The 13034-nt window shown below is 41.0% G+C and overlaps 1 protein-coding gene across 10 annotated transcripts in view; it reads right to left on the bottom strand.

Moving 5' to 3' along the window:
• LOC138452475 (zinc finger protein 391-like) overlaps window positions 1–13034 on the bottom strand; it is a 176047-nt gene that overhangs the window by 104286 nt on the left and 58727 nt on the right. For 5 of the 10 annotated variants that reach the window (XM_069604980.1, XM_069604994.1, XM_069604988.1 and 2 more), the window contains exons 2-3: window positions 11875–12015; window positions 8290–8381 (exon numbers count right to left, since the gene is read on the bottom strand). The exons of 1 other annotated variant lie outside the window; for it this stretch is intronic. Coding sequence is in view for 3 of the 9 variants with exons in the window: in XM_069604994.1 (XP_069461095.1) it covers window positions 8290–8381; window positions 11875–12015 (233 nt within the window). In the remaining 6 variants the exon portion in view is untranslated. The remainder of the gene's footprint in view (window positions 1–8289; window positions 8382–11874; window positions 12016–13034) is intronic. 4 more of the 10 variants (XM_069604984.1, XM_069604978.1, XM_069604995.1 and 1 more) reach the window with 2 other exon arrangements.

Consider the following 13034-nt stretch of genomic DNA (forward strand, 5'->3'; position numbering starts at 1 on the left):
AAATGTTGTATTTTTCCTATTTTCTGTGCATTCTGGGTAACAAAATCTTCAGCGATCAACAAAAGCAAGATGTATTTTGATTCCCCTGTGTTTCTCCTTTTCAAAAATTTCCTTGGTGGTTGCGATTCTAAAGCCCTCAATGCATGTGCTTGCTGCAAGGAAAAATATGCTCTTCACCGAGTATTTCCATGCTGGTGGTTTAGCCCTTTTTCTTCGGCTCAGGCCAGTGGACCGCCCATGTGAGGTACCATTTTCATGGGGAAACGTGCCAAAGTGAGGGCAGGTTATTTTCTGTTTGCTGAGCATTTCAGTGTTTCCCCAATAGCAAATATCAGAATAGTGCAAGTTTTCCACTTTTTCGTGTTTGCTGTGCATTCTGGGTAAGAGATTCTTACGCCATCAATGCACGTTGGGTGTATTTGAATTTCCAAATGTGTCTTCTTTTCGAAAAATGTTATGTGGTTCCTTGTTTTCTTTTGTGGGAGTGATGCCCACAGCCCTTAATCTATGGGCTGCCCACAATGCTCAATACACTCTTGACAGAGTGTTCGCCATACCTGTGTTGCCTAATGTTTAGTAATTTCCTTTTAGGCCAGGGACCATGCACCCAAACATGCAAGGTACCACTTTTATGACACCTGTGAGAATGTGGTAAAGTAGTTCATTCACTGTATCCTCTTTATTGCGATACCGGTTCCATGCATTAGCTACTGCTCTTTGATACACAACCCATTCATTTGCCAGATGTGCCCTACATTCAGTCACTGCTTTAGGCACTGTGCGTTTTTGTGATCTGCGCATGTCATCTGTCCTTCAAAGGGCCTTCTTTCAAAAAATGTATGCTTGCCATTCTTCACCACATTGGGTTTCCTTGTTTTCAAATGCTAACTAGGTCACTTTACGCAGTCAGCATATAAATACTGGGCGATACATTGAACCACTCAGCAAAATTCCTATCCATAACCAAGCTGCACTTCAGCAGAACCAGCAAAATAGCTGCGCTGGCTCCTTTGAGCACCACTGTCTCGCATCATAACTGCGTTTTGCAGCTACGAAAGGATGGCTGCACTGATTTGCCAAACATCATTGGACAAGTTGAAACATGGAGCACCCCAAGAAAGGTTGCCAGGGTGTGTTCTTGTGTGTACTAAAAGAGCAAAGTGAAAAGCTGTGCTGCTTTGCTGCTAGCCCAAAGTTCCCAGCGAAAAAGGGAAATTTTACATTTAAAATGATGCCGCTCTGATGCTCTTTTGATCTGTTCTACATTACTGTGCTTCTATCAGTTAGGCCCTGCCATGCCCATTCATATTCAGATTGCGCCCAAGCAGGGGAGAGCATTATTCCTGAATGGCAGGCTGTGTTTTACCAGATCCAGGAAATCAACAGAAGCTTTAGTTTGAGCTGCAAGCTAACACGCTTGACTTTTGGGCTACAAAATGTCCAACCAAAAAAAAAAAAATCACTGCTTCAAAAGAAACCCTAACCCCATATGTCAATTTCAGTAGACCTATGTCTTAAACAGATTGCTGTATAAGTGAAACTGACAAGGGCAAAACAGTGTTTGGAAGTCAGAAGGAAGAGAAAACGTTTTGAAATGGTCAGCCCAGCAGACTTCACTATGGGTTAAAATGCGCTTTTTGCAAATAAGAAAAAATGCCTGTTTTAGGTGTAATGTTGAAAGAAGGCCCCGTCTTGGCCTAGTAATGTAAAAGGGGTTTTGCTGGGAAATATATATGGGATGTTATGTTCAATAGGCTTGCTTCTGATTCAGAACAAAATAAAATAATTAAATGCAGTGGCTGAATTGTGGAATCTCCAGAACAGGGTTTTCTGCTGGCTAAACCGAGGCCTTCCCCCAAACAGGAGCCACTATATATTTCTGGGACACATGCATGTTAATTGCTAGCTTTGAACGGACCAAGAGAAAGAAATAATCACATGCTTGTCAGACATTTGTCTGGGCTTCAGCTTGAGACAATGTATCTGGGGCACCTGTGTGTGAAGTGTGGGAAGTGGCAATAAACATTCAATCAAACTGGGAAACCCCCATAGCCACGCTGGGCTGAACTGACAGTTGGTTGTAGCCTGGAAAGACATGGACATTTTTTGGAGGACAAAGGCAGCCCCATCTGTCTCAAAATACTATTTGATGAATAAACATTTAAGACAGTTCATTCTGTAACCGGACAGGGCAGAAATGTAAAAGTTGTACAGTTTAAGTGTAATTTTTGTGGCTTTTAAACAAGACATGTTAGCCTTCACTGGTATATTGAGGACAGAAGGGGGACGAGATTTGGACATTCTGAGGAAAGTGTATATGATGCCACTTTGAAATTCAATATTCACATGCCGTATGACTATATATATATACACACATGTATAAAGTTATAGAATTTTAGTAATTTAATTGAAAAACAGCAAAAAATTATTGGACGGATGAAAAAGTCCTAGAAACGTGAGAATTGGATTGCCATGCTCTGCGTGAAATATATAATCTGCCTATGTCATTTGTTAAAGTGCCACAACTGTACACATGTGTAATTTATGTTAAGATTGATTTTTGGCAAAAAGGACTGTGGGAAGGCTTTGTACCTCATAAAACACAACCCCCTAAACGGAGTCCCCTCCTAGAGGAGGCAACCAACATTGGCTGCCCTATCCGGTTCTTGGAGGTAGGTCTAGCTTAGTTCTGCCCAACAATATACCCGGTGATGTCACCCGCTTTATAAAAGGGGTGGGAGCTCACAGGGGCAGGACACGCTATGCTCAATTTCCAGCGCCTGCGTATCCTGGCATTCCAGATCCACCTTTGCAAGATTCCGGACTTTACTGTAAGGCCACAACATAGCTGATCCTATCCCAGCAAGGCCATTGATCCAGAAATTCCACTAAAAACCCAATAACTAAGGTGAAAAGCTGTGGTATCTTAGGGAGCATCCTGTGACCAGACCAGCTTTTTGCTCACTACCTGCATGCCCGCTGTACCCTTGCCATCATCCAGTGACCTGACTTGCCCAGCTGTTTGCTGTTAGGAGAGCCGCCTTCCTGCGACCAGAACCTTTCGAGTTCTGAATCGGGTTGGCTGCCCAAATCCCAAGTGCAGATTGTGAGTATTTCACTATCCCATAGCTACACATAGCATACTCCACCTTGATACTTTGTCCCACTCTTTAAATAAATCCTATCCATACTCCGATTCTTTGTTAAAACTGTTCGAATTCGCTGTGCATCTTGTCATTTATCTCCAAGCGTTCGCGCCACTTTTCTATTCATTTCGGTCTTGCATAGATCATAAATTCTTAGTCATATTTGGAATAATCAAATTAATTCCCACATAAAGCTGAACGCGGGGTGAAAAGGTTGACGTCGCGACTCAATCTTGGAATGTACAGTGTTTTTCTTTAACAATATAGCCTAGATAATTTAGTTTTAAGTAAAACTTGCCTTTCCTTTTTAAAAGCGATTTTCTCTTTTCAACTGTTCTATTTTCCAAAAATCAAACCTCATTCCACCTTGAAAATCTCATTCAATTCTTCAGCTACAGTCAGTCTTTCACTTCTATATTGTCCCTGTGATGTGTATCTATCACCCAGCCTAAAAACCGCATTCCCATTCTGTGTTTTTCACCCGTTTTTTTAAAAACGGGTTTTTGACATTTAGAGCTGAAAAAGAGAAAAATGCAACTTTTCCATGTGTGATTTGACTGCACTGTGTTTTCAATTTGAACCTGCTTTGTGAACTGTATGCATTTTGTGATACCTTACCTTACAGTTGCTAGTAATATAACATCCGAGACTTTGATAAAACATATGTATATCATTATTTAATTACACATATAATTACTTGTTAAAATCCGAGTGTCATTTTAGCCCATTGCAAAGGGTTTAAAATCTGTTTTTGCCTCTTATTTTGTGATTTTGATTCTGTTTGCTGCCTCATATCCCTGACTACCTGCTGCTTTTGTATCCACTCAGAATTCGAGTAATTGTGGGTTGAGGGAACATTGCAGGGGGAAACCTTAACTTGGGTGCTAGCTATCCTAATTGAAAAAGTGCTCCTATTCATTTGTGCTTTGGATATGTTCTTGTAGAAGGTTACTCAAGCGTATTTCAGTGGTTTTCATTGTAATTAATGCCCCATTGGTAATCGCTGCCCCATATAAAAATTGTGCGATTTTCTTTGAAATTAAAATAAATAAATAAATAAGTATTGTATTCCCACCAACCAGCCTGGTTCATGGTCCATTGTGACCATGAGTATTTGTAAAAGGGGGTGTGAGGCGGGTTGGGTATCGGCTCAATTCAAATTGGTAGAAAATAAAGAGAAAGTATTCTAATTGAGCACTACATCCTAGGCTAAGGGCAAGAGTCCTGATCCAGTGTGTAACGCCCAGTTAGAATCCTATACAATACTGTGTACCATGGCTTTGTTTTTGGCTCAGGGTACTGTGAAGGAACCCCCGTCGGTTTAAGAAGATGCATGGACATTTATTGTCCGTGTCTGCTTCAGAGAAGTGCAATGCCAGATAGGTACAGCAATAAGATATAATGGATAAGACACTGGCACATCCACACCAGCCAGCTTCCTCCTGCAAATGACTCTCTTGGAACACTTGCACTGACACTCACCAAACACTGCAAGAGGATCTCACAGCAGGTTGCTAGCCTTGCCATAAATACAGAAGGCAACCAACATCTAACTACAACACTTCTCCTGTTAACTTGCACAACAGAAAGAAAAACCACACCATTATCACACAGCAGATCCTTAGCTAAGTACACATGTGGATCTCATATAAACTGACTAAAGAAACCCAACTAGAAATAATACAGAAAACAACCGCCTCCTAGCACAAAACTAGCACAAATCTAGAAAACAGGAAATGGGGAACATGACAACACGCAGGGGACCAGATTGGAAATGTCAGCGGCATAGACAAAGGGCTTCCAGCCATCAATACCAGAAAGAATGGTCAATAGCCAAATGCTCCACAAATGGATGGAACGATAAAAACCCACCATACTACAACAGAAGCAAGAAATACCCCACTCTAGCGTGGTGGCAAAAATGGAAGCAAGGAAGCACCACCTTCTACCGGTATCAGGTAATAATATCGCCACATATATGGTCGCCATAAATAATATCGCCGGGAAAATGTCGCAGCGATATTATTTGGGTGACCATATATATGGCGACAGGGGCCAAAAAAAAAAAAAAAAACATTTGGGGGTTGCAGGGGTGTCCCCCGCATGTTCCATGCAATAATGTCGTCACAAAATAACGACCATTTTTCGGCGATATTTTTGGGGCGACATTATTACATGGAAGCCTTCTACCTCCCTCCTAAAAGAAAATTTCAACAAAACTAGTTTCTCGAAAGTTGAACAAATACCAAACCATAACTGAAACAGTAGGACAATGCCATATCGTAACCAACAGTAGGACGAAACCTACTATACAATGCAGTTGAGCCACGCAATGCCGCACCCACAGCTGAACCACGCCAAACCAAACACCATGCACCTCACATGATCCATGAAACTCCATGGCTGTAATCCACAGGCTCAACCAAACACAATGCACCCAACATGGTCCCTAAATTCACAACATATCCAAAACCAACAAAACAAAAAACCACTAACCAACAGTAACACTAAACCAATTACTTTAAACAGCCAATCCCAAATCACAGAACCCACACGGCCATTCAGTAAGCCCGGCCATAACAGTGACGAAACCAAACACTGTAACCAAGTCACCCGACTGTAAGCAACAGTCACACCCCACACTGACTGTAACCAACAGTCACCCAGCCACATCGGTCTGTAACCACCTGGCTGTAAACAGCCATAATACATCTCCAACCATGACTGCAACAGTCAACCGACTGTAAGAAACAGTCACACCCCACACTGACTGTAACCAACAATCACGCAGACAAACCATACTGTAACCACCTGACTGCAAACAGCCAAAATAAGACTCCAACCCAGACTGTAATTAACAGAGTCAACCAACACCACAGTCGCCCAACATCACATGACAACACGAAAACACATTAAAATCCATCACCCGCATGTTCAACTATCCAAAATTCAAGCACCAAAACAATGCAAGCACAATCGCAACCACCCTGCACCCACATGCCCATGCCATCTGGAAGAAAACAGTTACATTGCCATACCCCAAACTGTGGGACCCAACAACCTAAACAGAAGGCCACAAAACATACACAACAATACAGTATCACCAACCTTTAAACCTAACATTAACCCTCCCACCCCCAATCAACCCAGGCAAAAGCTAAGCCAATTACCCCGAGGCCACAACACAAACGAGTCACAGATCTCCCGACACATAAACCTCCTTAGTCCTCCGTTATACTGCATGTAAAAATCCCAGAGCTCTGCATCCAATTCTATTAAATTGTCAAAAAATCTTCAACACCCATGGCAGAACACTGCGCTGGAAAATGCACCCACCGTACATATTAAGCACTCTTGTAACTCCACGTGTCCCTCAAAAACATTGAAAACATGCCTCCTTTTAAATGCAGGTCAGCCTCTTTCCTCTTGGTTGCCCCCACCAACCCCCTCATGTGTGCCACTGCTGTCCACAACCTGTGCACGCTTCTGCTGCGACTGCACAAAAAACGTCCTTGTTCCTACACCGAACTGAATGAGGTAATCACAGACGTTGACCATGGACCAGGAAGTAGCTCCGTGAAGCTGCAAACTCCCAATGGTTGCATCTGCCATCCAGTGACAGATGGATCTGTGAACCGCTCATCTCCGCCTGCCGAGCCCATGCACCACCAGCCACACTGTTGCCCACAATGAGTTGTCCTGCAAAAGGCTTGCCTCTCCTTCCTGGGAACTGTTCTCCTTGGCCCCCCACCTACTGCCGACTCTACTCTGCTGGCAAAACCTCTTGCCAACTCCTGCCTTGCTCAGCTTGCCAGCCCTTCAGGAACGTCCTGCAAGGTCCTCCTGTCAGCACCCGATGACAATGTGCAAGTGCCGCCAGGCACATTAACACAATTCAGGGCCCAGCTGGCACCTCGGATGGATGCGTGCACTGGAGGGCAGTGTCCTGTCCAAAGACAGCGCCTGGACACTCTTCATGTGGGTACGTTAACAGTTTGTCTCCTTTAGGTAAATGCAATGCCAGATAGATACAGCAATACGTTATAACGGATAAGACACTGGAACATTCACACCAGCCAGCTTCCACCTCCAACTGACTCCCTTAGAACACTTGCACTGACACTCACCCAACACTCGTAAGTTCTCACAGCTGCTAGCTTTGCCATAAAAGTAGAATGCAACCAACACCTAACTACAACATATTGCTCAGAAACATTATGAAACATGCGTTTTCCTTACTAGAAGAATCAGGGGAATGTAGCGGTGCATTGCTTTTCTGAATATTTATGGAAGCCATTACTTTACAAGTGCAAACATGTCCAGCACATACATTTTATTCAGTCATTTTAGCAATTTATTGGCCAATTATGGGTAAATGGCTATTGCCTGATCTATGCAAATGACCCCTTCCTGAACTTGCAATTTGATCTACTTTTCAGAAACGTATGCCTTTCTGTGTTCCCATTCAGCTTTCCTACCCTCCTCATCTATTCCAACCAAGCATGTCCTATTGTAATTCTTTATTTATACAGCGCTTATATACAGGCGAGTGCTTCAAAGCGCTTCAAGGCAGGAAGGGAACACAGAAATCATTCTTAGGCCTTAAAGTTTCTGAATAATGCTAAACAAATAAAACTAGCATACTGGGCCTGACAGCATTTCGCCTAGTGCAAGCGCATGAAATGTTAAGCGGTGCGACCAGCTGGGGTGGTGGGGGAGAGAGGGGGTTGGGGTTTACAGGACAGGAACTTACTAGTCCGAGTACATTTAGTTAATGCATGCGTGCAGACGAAGGTGGGGGGGGGCAACCAGTCCAACAGGGCCCTGGGTTAAGTGCAGAGAGTTTGCCTCGCTCACAGAGTGTAAGCAGGAAGTGCAGTAGTGCTGAACAAAGTGCAGTGGCCTGGAGGCAAGCCAGGCAACCAGTCAGCAAAAACTGAGCGTAGTTAGGGAGGAGAAAGGAAGGTGGGGAAAGAAAAAAGAACCGAGGTTAGCAGGGTAGAGGAAGAAAGAAGGAGGAAGAGGAAGGTCTTGAGGTGTTTCTAGAACTTGGAGAGAGAGACAGAGAGAGAATCTTCCAGAAGGAGGCACCTGCAGAGGATAAAGTTCTACCGCCAAATCTCGATTTGTGAAATTGGCTCACCCACAGAGTTGGAGGACGACGAGTGGAGTACTCTAGAGGGCGAGTATTTAGGAAGAGTGTTGTAGATAGTGCGGGCCCCGGCTGCAGAAGGACTGAAAAAAAAAAAGAAAATTTTAAAAAGGGAAAAATGACATGCCGCTCACAAAACTGAAGGTACACTTATGACAAATTATTTGTTTCGTTTCCACTCAACCTGTTCTTGAAAGCTTGCAAGATGGCAAATCCAGAACCACAAAGCTTTTGTTCATAGCTCTTACAAGAAAGAATACAGGCTTCTTTGTACATCAATTTATTGGCATTTACTGTAAAAACACAAAATGAGGTCACTGCTGTTATTTTCTCACACCCCACTACAGCAAACCACAAATCATTGGTGGCGTGACCACTGCCTACATGTGTGAAGAAAAGGTTGCAATTTGGCCACGATATTACTTGCACATAAAAGTTACAAGGGATTGAATGCCAACATAACAAAATGGCCAAAAAAAGGCATCAGCACTGGGAGGAAAAAACCTTGGCAGTTAAGTGTTTAAACAGGTCTATTTTCGTAGTTGCTGCGCGAGCAGGCTCCTGCCCTCGAGCCCTTATGCTATCAATGGACTGTTTAGTAGTTCTATAATGTGTCTCCCTCTGAGAAACGGGTCAGTTATTTCTGAGTAGTGGAAAGGGACTTTATGCAGAACCTACTTTAAGGTCAACAAGAAATCAACCTGGTGCCAGTTACTTTAACCGGGATTTCAGTTTTCTTTTGAAAACTGGATAAATAAACTAACATAAAAAAAGAAAATCCATTGCGAAAACCAGAGATATGAACGCTAAAAGAAAATATATTATAATATGGCCCCCTAAATTTCTATCATATTAGAGCATAACGGGAAGTCTTTAAAATATCCAAAATGTCCATTGCAAATCATACATTACAAGCATTTTAAGTTGTACGCAATGGCTTCTAAGTATTGCATTGCTTCCATTGTTTCAAAACTGTTTACTATGCTGTTTATTCTTTCTTCGTAATCTCTGTATTTTTTTTGTGTTTAGGGGTGTTTTCCATCAATATTGATTGTGCTATTTTTATTACTTGTGTGGTTTGTTTTGTTTTAAGGTGATTTATGAAGTGCCATAAATTCGGATTGTTTATATTGAATTGTTTATTTTTGCTATGCCATTTTTCTTGGATGTTGTTTGTTCTTGGCCAGCTTTCTTTTACTGATTTGTGGCAATTCCATATTTTAATTTGGTATTTTGCTCTTCTTCTTGTGCCTGGTCGCGTTAGCTGGCCAATCCATGTATTTTCTAAATAGTCCATTAAATCAGATAATTCTTCCTCATGATCGGTGAAGTACTGTGTTGAAATCAAGGTCTCATAATACGTTATTACACGGTCCTCTTGCACAAATGCCAATGCATATCTTTTCTTGATTTGATGTTGAAATTCACTGTCCTCTATTTATTTTGTTCTTAGCCCTATTTTCTGTATTTTTTTCCATATTGATTGTCCGAAATGAAAAAAACAGCCTTGTATGTGAGTGTCCGGGTAGGTTTTTTCAAAAGCTTTCAATTGTCCTTGTCCAAAATCCATGATTATTGTTTTTGGTGATTTGTCTGGAAATGATTCCTTGATCATTGTATATACATACCTATATAGTTGCTCTATTTTCCCTGGCATTAAAACATAAATTAAAGGTATAACTGTTCCATTGATCGTTCCGTGAATACTATAAAATGGATGAAATGGTGTTGGACATGATTTGAAAGTTGCATCTCCGTGCCATATTGATGAATCTCCTAGGTGTGATACATTTGTCAAAGTAGCAAAAAAAAAAAAAATCAACTTTTCTCATTTTTTATATCCAATGTTTTCCACAGAAACGGTTCCCCCTTGTCTGTTTTTTGTAAAATTTCCGGCACATGAATGTTTAAATATGTTTGTGGTGCCTTCGGCAGGTTTTCCTTTTCGTGTTCCTGTCTATTTACATTTCTTTTCATCAGCTTAGTGTTTGGCATTTGTGCAGCTACATGCAGTGGCATTTTTTTCATATGTTTTGTTTACTAGCGAGCTGGTCGCTTCATTTTTATTTTCCTCTACATTGTTTTTAAGTTCACTTATCGATTTTTTAATGAATACAGTTTTAGTGTCGGGCATATGATTATGTTCCCCTGTACATCTTATATTTTCAGTTACTGCTCTTCCCGTACACTGTAATTTTTTATATTCCGTACACTTCCAGTAACTGGTTTCTTTACGTGTCGATTCTCTATTGTAGATGTATCCTTCTAATACTAGCTGCGATCCGCCAAATTGTGATTTTATGTACTCCATTTCTGTATCAATACATATCTGAAATAGACAATGCTATCATTAATTATCGGTTGCTGACTGTAACGTGCTAATTTTATAAATATTTCAATTTTATGTGTTTTACTTACCAGATGATTTTAGTCAGAAAGACGTTATCGTCTCTTTCTTTCGTGTCAGCTGGTGTTTCCCTGTCACCTTCCCACACGCACTGACAGTTTGTTTCCAACAGTCACCTGTGCATATGCTTTCTACACAAGGTTCTTTACTCTTCGTTCAGATCTAGTCTTTTAACCCTTTATCGATTGAATTTTCATTCACTATGTTGTTTAATCTTCGATCCTTTTGTTTCGAACAAATCACCTTTTACATGATTTTTGCCCGATGTCGGACCTTTGACTTTCGATCTTTTTAATTCAATACTTTTTCGGTCCTTTGTTTTCGGTAATATTACCAATAACCCAAAAGGACTACCCACTGTAGATTACCTTCATGATGGTTAAGAACGTCTTTCCTCTGTGCAATTTAAGGATTACATTTACCAGAAATTGATTTATACTCAACTAACAGCTGCAATTTCCAAAACTAGAAGCCATTCTATCACCAATATAATAGCATGGATTGGAAAAGTACCAATTATTTTCATGCTGCATCTAAAATTCACAAACTGCTAGATATAAATAAAAAATGTAACAGGCCTCTTGGTACCCGCGTCCTTGCAGCCGAGATAACAACGCCGTTATACAGATGATCTTATTGTTACTCGAAGGATGAAACATCCATCCAGCCTCAAGGTACATATGCATGCACTTCAATGCACTTCTGCCACTGGCAGGCACCAGAATGCAACGAGGACCTACGACAAAAATTCAGTGTAGCTGGACATATAAAGCCCCACCAGACAAACGCCGTGCACAACATCTCTGCCAACAGATACAGCGCAAGACCTACGACAAATCCGTTCCAGATGGACACAGAACATCGCTCTTGCCACATCACATAACCCTCTGCTTCCAGCACCTATCCACGTGCCTCACCCCATGGGTAGCTTATCAGAGCTCGACTAGCCCACCCAACCCCTTAATCTCGCCAAGTGCGTACAAGCATTGTAAACCTACTGCTAACTTTCCCACCGAGGGCGTTCCCACCACAAGTGCGTTGAGGCCATATTAATAGGGTAAAAAGGCACTATATAAATTACTACTACAACTAATTGGGAAACAGAAATATCCTGACAAATCAAATACAGTTGATGATGCACAATGCAAAAATGACATTAATCGACTCACCTACAAAAGCGCTCAATCCAATCCAGATTCTTTACTCTTAACAGAACAACAGACTTCTCAAAAAAGGCACAGCGCAGACATTCTTCACACCAAGCTCTACTGGTGCTGGGTTTCAGAGGCAGGAAATCCGATACAATGGATCTATCAACAAAAAAAAAATTAACAAAAAAAGTAATCAGTCTGTTCACAAGTAACAAACAAAAAAATAAAAATAAAAATATACGCTCAACTGCCGGTAACCATATAGACATAGATGCTGAAACTGAATACTTTAGGAACTTTTCAAATGTGCAGTTAGAAAAAATCTAACTTTAAGATCTCCTAATTGCTATCGCTATCAAAACAATCCAATCATATTGAATTGAACATCAGCAGACAAACTATTACACCATGCCTCAAAGGAAATTGAGATGTTAATTTCGAAGCTGCATACATCTTCAAACCCTGACTTTCCTGTTGTGAGCACAAGGCAACAGAGTATGGATGAAATTGGATATCTATATGGTACACACCAAACCATCTTGGTCAAGTCCAAAAACAATATCTGTACTATGTAACCAACCTGGAAACCAATATGAATAAGATAGTCTCTCCATTTATCCACACAACCATCAGAATATGCCATTCCAAATTGGACTTCACAAACCCGCTCTCATTCTTTTAATTCATCATCATTCGCCTCAGGAAAGAGCGATTTCTTGCCTGCAAAACACATGGACTATATAGCTAGATGATTTAATTAAAACCAAGATGAACACATCCTTTTCTTTTATCACATTTCCCATCACCTTCATTTTCCGTTTCCTTTCTTTCGTTTTTCAACAGTTACTTTTTTGCTTTACGGAAAAGGTCTTATACCATTAAGATACAAATTAAACAGGGTTTTCCTGTTGTGCCTTTAATATAAAATAGTATCATCAATAAACCAATTCCTTTATATGAATGTACACTTTAAACTCTTTAATTAAAAAAAAAAGTTACAAATTTTAAGTTTTCAAGTTATCTTTCAAAAATGTATTTTCTAATGCAACAGATGCCCAAACCACCAGACTAGGGTTTAAAAGATAGGTTAGACCGCTAGAGTATCTCACACTTATGCCCATCCAAACAATTTTCTCACACGTACACTGAACAAGTGTGATGAATTAAAACCAATGGCA

Source organism: Ambystoma mexicanum, chromosome 1p (genome assembly GCF_040938575.1).
Source record: "Ambystoma mexicanum isolate Mex_15411 chromosome 1p, UKY_AmexF1_1, whole genome shotgun sequence".
Taxonomy (NCBI): domain Eukaryota; kingdom Metazoa; phylum Chordata; class Amphibia; order Caudata; family Ambystomatidae; genus Ambystoma; species Ambystoma mexicanum.